The sequence below is a fragment of the Lutjanus erythropterus genome, chromosome 13, assembly GCF_056507025.1.
Source record: "Lutjanus erythropterus isolate fLutEry1 chromosome 13, fLutEry1.hap2, whole genome shotgun sequence".
NCBI lineage: Eukaryota > Metazoa > Chordata > Actinopteri > Lutjaniformes > Lutjanidae > Lutjanus > Lutjanus erythropterus.
Genome location: NC_139329.1, coordinates 40442243 through 40449742, shown reverse-complemented (window position 1 = coordinate 40449742; position 7500 = coordinate 40442243). Strand labels below are relative to the sequence as shown.

Here is a 7500-nt window from a genome sequence, read left to right as displayed (position 1 = left end):
CACAGACACACACACACAGACACACACACACACAGTCACACACACACACACACACACACACACACACACACATGTAAATCAAAGCGTACGTATGCAGGCATGTGGGTCGTCCGGCGCTCTGAGTGGACTCTGGTACAGAAACGGTCGACAACGTTCACACTGAGGCCCCGCCCTGTCATGACGGCAGTCATCACACACGCCGCCACTCACGCCTCCAGTTGCTTCAAAACGAGTCGTGTCAAAGTGACACGAGTCCGAGTGACCGTGACAGTTACATCCTGAGAGACAAGAGACCAAGACGGGAAAGAAAAACAAATCGACTGAAGATGGTTTCTGACTAAATGACCTCAGATAAAAATATTAATTATGTGATCAATTATAGTTATTCTGTATTACTACCAGAGGTAGTCAGTAACTAAATACTGTTACTTAGTTTCTGTACTTCAGCAGAGTTTTCAGGTATCTGTACTTTTACTTGAGTATTTGTTTTGTGACATTTGTACACAAATATCTGAACTTTCTCCTCCTTACATCACGACAAGCTCGTTAGTTTGAATGACTTTGAGGTGAATTATTAATTACTTTTATTTTCTACCCTGAAAAAGATGAAAAAGGTGTTAAATAACAAAAAATGACATAGAAGGTATAAAAAGACGTCAAGACAAAAAACACGAAAAACAACGTACAAGATGAAAAATTATGTAAAAGATGAAATGAGACAAGAAAGTCCAAAAATCATGTAACAAGACAAAAAACACGAAAAACATGAAGAAGATACGAAGATGGAACAGACGAAAAAGACCAAACAGCACCGAAATTACAACGTACACTACGTAACAAGATGACAAATGACCTAAACGATGAAACAGACTAAAAAGACAAACAATAAAAAAGACGAGACGAAAAACAACAAAATGAAATAAAATACAGCATGTAACGAGTCGTAGCAGCAAAAAAGATGTAACAAGATGCAAAATGACTTGATGATGATATCAAGATTTGTAGCAGGCAACTGGACATGATAAAGTTCTTGAAGACATCATCATCCAAGAATAACTGAACTCCCAAACCAGTCAGAAGTGAAGAAGCTTCTTGGACGAGAGACGAAACGTCCAGCTGCCTCCTACAAACCTTGATATGAATATCATGACCTGGACGATTGAGAATGTTCAGATATAATGTTGAGTATTGAAGTTACCTGTTAAACAGTGTATAGCCCACATCTGTGGCTCTTATTGTGAAAGGCCAGAAACGGAAGTGGTTGTTCTGTATGTTCTACAGTTGACTCTTTGTGCAGCAATAAAAAGTGTAGTTGTCTGTTCAAAGCCTCTGTATTTATTTGTTTTATAGTTTCATGAGTGCAACAGAAACTTTTGGTGGCAGCGGCGCGATGCTTTTTACCTTTTAATGCCCGCTGTAAGATAAGTTTGTTGAAATTTCAAATAATTTAGCTGATGTTAGCTACTGCTACCATGCGCTTAGCTTAACTTTTTACAGTGTGGATAGCGCGCAAGTCCGTGCTGCATCTCACCTGGGGACGTCACCTGTCTCCGCACTGCAGTATTCAAGAGAAGTTTAACAAAAAAAAAATAATTTTATAAAAAGAGTGAAGAAGAACACAACACCACAAAACATAATCACATAATGTGTAAGTATGATGAGGACCCACAGGGAAAGACCTCGTCCCACCACACTTCGCTGGAGATGAAAAGCAAAGTTCGGTCCGACAGTACGAAGGAACGGTGAGAACATGGGTGGGAGAATGACGATGAACTGCTCAGGATTTTACCAACACGACTTTCCAAGGCTGCTTTTGTCTTGTGTGGTAGCGTTCCTCAGCTGCCAGACTCACTATTCTGCAGGGACAGAAAAACTGCAGAGGCTTTTGGACAAAGACATTTTCTGGATTGTTTCAGAGCAGATCTTGTCGCTGAGCTCCAGGTGACAGTTTGGAAATGTATGCAGCAGAAATAAACAAGCTAGTTCACAAAGTATCACCAGGCTACGGTGACAGAGCTCAGGAAGATTTCTGGCTGGACTCGACCAGTTCTGAGACCTAAATGTCACCATCAGGGCGCTACTGATGTGGACGACGCTCCGATTATTGCTGGCCAATGTGAGATGATCGGAGAGATGGACTACGTAAACCCACATGGGCCTCGCCTGTCGTCCTGGTAAAGAACAACAATGGTGAGTGGAGGTTCTGTATTGACGTCCACCATTTAAACAACATAACAGTACAAGACTGTCCTACCGTCTCAGGGTGGATGATACCTTGGATTAGCAGGGTCCCTAAGGTTCAGCACATCACATGTCTCTGAAGACAGAAGACAGAGGCTTCTACTCGTGGCGGAGCTTTTGTGGGCCTTTGTTCTTTCTACAGACGTTTTGTTAACGACTAACCCAATGTGATGCAGCCTGGCAAATCCGCCGCGATGCTGCTGCTGGCGCACCTGCCTCTTAAAGGTGATGAGAGCTGACTTTCTGATTGGTTTATTGCATGTTCAGCCTAAACTCGCCTGTGAATTAATGAGGGCACTTGGCCACACCTGACAGGTGTATCCCGCTTTGTGCTGGTGGCACAGAGGGCGGGGCAGGGTAAAATATCACTCCCACCCCTGGCACAAGACGGCAAAGGTGGATTTGGACACACCTTGAATAAATTAGCGCCTTGCACTTTCCACTTGTGCTTCAGATCAGTGTAAGATTGGATCCACTAAATGTGACATAACAAGGAACAAAGTACCAAAACAAAAAATAACAAGAGACTCTGTGGTTGAGAAAAATTGAGGTTCAGTTGTCTTAACACAGAAACAGTCAGAAGAAAATGTCCTTCAGAAGACGACTTTTTACTTTTATACTCTCAGGACATTTCAGAGCCTAAATTTTTTCACTTTCTCTGCTGCTGACACGTCTGTTAGTCACATCCAACAGAAGGACTGCTGGTTTATTGATCGTTCATGTCATCATGAAACGTTCTTACTCCTGCAGATGTCAGCTGTGTTTTCTCCTCCAGGCCTCCAGGGGGAGTCGTGGTGAAAGTCCTGGCATCTCTCACAGTTTTCTCCAGCTGTGTTGTGCTGACAGACACATCGACCATGAACCTGAAGGACAGAGGACACGTTTACCTGCAGAAATCACCTGAACACACAGCTGCAGACTGTCTGTAGGCCTTATCTTACACCAGCACAAGTGCCATTTTTGCCATGTGTGTAAAATAGCAAATGCAGTTGCGCTGCGTCTGTGCCGCTGTGGGCAGGAAGTCTAAACATGAAGGCAAAACGAAGGCGTGGCCGGGCGCGTTGCCATCTTGTGCTCAGTGCATTGAGGTGAAAACCGTTTGCGCTTTAGACGAACCAAAACCATATATATATATATACATATATATACACACATATATATATATATATATATATATATATATATATATATGTATGTATATATATATATATATATATATATATATATATATATATATATATATATGTGTGTGTGTATATATATACATATATATACACACACATATATATATATATATATATATATATGTGTGTGGTTGCTACAGTCTACAGGACTGGTCCATACCATGCCAGCCTGGGTGAAGACGTCCCCCCTCCCAGGGTCCACAGGTGTGCATTGGCTGGCGTGTCCATGACAGAAGCAGCTTCCTCTGACCACCATGTTGTACAGAGCGTAGTAATACTTGTCCTGAGGGTTCCTGCGTCTGCGTCCCAACAGAGTGTCTCCCAGTGTGAAGAGACGAGTGAAGTTCACACGAATGTTTGTCAGTGTGATCAGATCTGAGGACAGTGGACAGAACACAGGTGTGTTTGTAGGGGGGACAGCAGGTCTTCATGAGGACACAGCAGGTCAAAGCTGGAACTTGAAGATTCATTTAAGATGCAGCTCAGCAATGAGGATCATAAATTTGTAATATACACTGATTCAATGATTAATTATAAATTCATTATTAAATTAACTGCCAACTAAGAAATTATCAACAGATTAATCAATAATGAAAATAAAACATGCTTCAGTTCTCTGGTTTGTGTTTGTGGAGTTTCATAAGGCCATGGTTATCCCAAAGGTCACTATAGGTCATTTATACAGAGAGGTCAAGTGTAAAAATCAGTCTCACTTCAATGAAAGGGTTGCTATGGAGATGAACATCATGAATACAGCTGGACTCAAACATTTCAGAGTCTGTGGAAACGGCAGGTTTGACCTTCATCAACTGATTTAAAACGCTGGCTGAACTGGACCTGGACTATTTAATGTACGAGGGACATTCGAAAAGTTCTAAGACCAATGACATAAATTCAAACTGAGTCAAAATAGTGGAACAAAATGACCTTGAATCGTTCCACTGATGACTTATAAACAAATTTGACAAGTTACAGCGTTCTAACTTTGTTATTCAATGTTCCAGGTTACATTTTACAGAACCAACTTTTTTGACCGTCCAAAATGAGACAATTTGAAGTTTGAGCAAACATCAAATTTCTAACAAAACTTCAGTGGAAACCTACAGAAATCATTGAAGCTTTGCAAAATGTTTATGGAGACTCTTCACCTTCTAGAACCGTGTTTCCAAAGTCGAAGGAACGTTTGAAAGGAACCAGATTTCAGTCCATACTTGAAGTGAAGAGGGAGGTCGTGACCTGGTTGACTAGACGAGTTCCAGAATTCATCAAGAAGGAATTTCTGGGTGGAAACTTCGCTGGCAGAAGTTTATTGAGTTGGTGGATCTTATGTTGAAAAATAATTTTGTATCTTTCATAAACAAAGTTTTTTTTTTAATTTGTCTCAGAACTTTTTGAATTACCCTCGTATGTGATTGTGACACAAACAGCCAATCGGGGAGCAAGAATCTCACCTTGGATGTTGGGCGCATACGGGTTTTCAATTTCAAAGATGGGATCCAGAGCTTTCAGAACCACCTCGTGGACAAACAGAGGACAACCCTTTTAAAACACAGTGTACGTTGATTTATGTATAAATTAAGTTGTGTTGAATGTGTCACCTCTCCGTCAGTGGACGGTTCTGACCCGGAGTATCTGCTGTCACAGATGATATCATCAATGCTGTCAGCTGGTTGGTCAGACACCGACGGGAAGTGAAGGGAACAATCTTCTGCAAAGTAGCGAAAAACTTTCCAAGTTCGTCCGAAATCCTTCGAACGCTCCACCAGCATGGCTGCCGGACGGAAACTCTGCAGAGCAGAAAGTGACATCACATGAGAGTTCACTGATCCAACTATCAATAACTCATATCGATCCTGTTGGGAGATGTTCAGGTGGTGTAATCAGTTACATTTCCTTATTACTCCTTTAAAAGTTACGTTTGCCTTGGACATGGCAGCTGAAGAGAAAACGAGGAGGAGCAAAAACCGTCCGCCGCTGCAGAGGACTGACAGCCTCCATGACACCAACTGAGCTACAAGCCCGTCCCTTTTCTTATTACTCCTTTAAACATCACTTTACTTTTTACTTGGTATCAAAAGTAATTAGTTACCTTACTCACTATATTACTTTGGTCCCCTCATAGATCTCACAGAAATGATTTAAAGTGAGTGTGTGTTTGGTGTTTCACCTTGAAGGTGAGGACCAGGTGACTGAACTGGAACACCGTCTCCAGGTCCAGTCTGATGCTGACTTCATGAACTCCTGCAGAGGAAGCAAACATCTGTCTGACTTCTGGTTTACTGATTCATTCATAAACGTGTCTAACACTTAAAAAGATGATCAACCAAACGCAGAAACTGTTCAAAATGTGTTTTAACAAAGCAACAGAATATAGAAACAGTTCAGCTGCAGGGTCGGCGGGTCAAACCTGGACTCAAAACAAACGAATCCTTCAAGGAAAAATGAGGAACACGAAGTCCAAAAAAACAAAAGACAAAGTCCAACAAACGCAATAAGCATGAAACACAGAAGACAAAAGGACAAAAATGAAGTGACACAGAGAAACATAAGGACTAAATATGCAGGGAACTAATGAGACACAGGTGGAACCTGGAATCAGGTCGAACGAGGAACAAAGTGAACGTTTCTGAAAACATCTGCAGTTTCTGGATCAGTTTTAAAAATTGTCAGAGAAACACTGAATCTTGAGCTCTTCTCTCTGATTGGACGATTTTAAACTCACCATTCTCAGACTGCCACCACTTCAGCTTTCTCTCAGGGTCAAAGGTCGTGATGATATTCTCAATATGGTGGCTGTTGGGGTTGCTATAGCGATCATACAGCAGTCGTGAGTCACATGTGAAACACTTCTGCTCCTCCTGAGGAACAAAGACACGATAAACCAAACTGATCAATAATCATTATCATCATCTTACTGTGAGCTTTGGACTGCAACTTCTTTTACTGATTATTGATCAGTGCAGACGTCTCAGTGATTCTGGTAGCTGATGACAAACTGAACAACAAAAAGTAGAATTATCTCAACCGATAAATACTAAAAGAATAAAAAAAAATAGTTTTACAGTGTAGACAAGAGGTTCCAAAACGTTCCACCCTTCAGATCCTCAGGTTTACTGAACAGAGGGAAGCAAAATTATTGTTTGACCGAGAACCATTATTTTCATTAAGGATTCATCTATTGATCAGTTTCTCTGTTAACTGATTAGTGACCAATAAAATATTAATTAATAATAGACAATAAATATTTCTAACATTAAGAGTGCAGAGCAGAGAGAGACTGCAGGAGGAGGTGAAGAAGAGGAGGAGGAGGAGGAGGAGGAGGAGACATGTGCAGGAGGAGGAGGAGGAGGAGGAGGAGGAGGAGACATGTGCAGGAATGAAGAGGAGGAGGAGGAGGAGGAGGAGGAGGAGACGTGCAGGAATGAGGAGGAGGAGGAGGAGGAGGAGGAGGAGGAGACATGTGCAGGAATGAAGAGGAAGAGGAGGAGGAGGAGGAGGAGGAGACATGTGCAGGAATGAAGAGGAGGAGGAGGAGGAGGAGGAGGAGGAGGAGGAGGAGGAGGAGGAGGAGGAGACGTGCAGGAATGAGGAGGAGGAGGAGGAGGAGGAGGAGGAGGAGGAGACATGTGCAGGAATGAAGAGGAGGAGGAGGAGGAGGAGGAGGAGGAGGAGGAGGAGACATGTGCAGGAATGAAGAGGAGGAGGAGGAGGAGGAGGAGGAGGAGGAGACATGTGCAGGAATGAAGAGGAGGAGGAGGAGGAGGAGGAGGAGGAGGAGGAGGAGGAGACATGTGCAGGAATGAGGAGGAGGAGGAGGAGGAGGAGGAGGAGACGTGCAGGAATGAGGAGGAGGAGGAGGAGGAGGAGGAGGAGGAGGAGGAGGAGACATGTGCAGGAATGAAGAGGAGGAGGAGGAGGAGGAGGAGGAGGAGACATGTGCAGGAATGAGGAGGAGGAGGAGGAGGAGGAGGAGGAGGAGGAGGAGACGTGCAGGAATGAGGAGGAGGAGGAGGAGGAGGAGGAGGAGGAGACGTGTGCAGGAATGAAGAGGAGGAGGAGGAGGAGGAGGAGGAGG

At 43.1% G+C, this 7500-nt stretch overlaps 1 protein-coding gene across 1 annotated transcript in view; it reads right to left on the bottom strand.

Moving 5' to 3' along the window:
• Positions 1–7500, bottom strand: part of lamb4 (laminin, beta 4) — a 42626-nt gene that overhangs the window by 30871 nt on the left and 4255 nt on the right. The window contains exons 2-8 of the mRNA XM_084734831.1: positions 6148–6283; positions 5593–5666; positions 5024–5212; positions 4877–4940; positions 3586–3800; positions 2984–3104; positions 90–278 (exon numbers count right to left, since the gene is read on the bottom strand). Of these exons, the coding sequence (XP_084590957.1) occupies positions 90–278; positions 2984–3104; positions 3586–3800; positions 4877–4940; positions 5024–5212; positions 5593–5666; positions 6148–6283 (988 nt within the window). The remainder of the gene's footprint in view (positions 1–89; positions 279–2983; positions 3105–3585; positions 3801–4876; positions 4941–5023; positions 5213–5592; positions 5667–6147; positions 6284–7500) is intronic.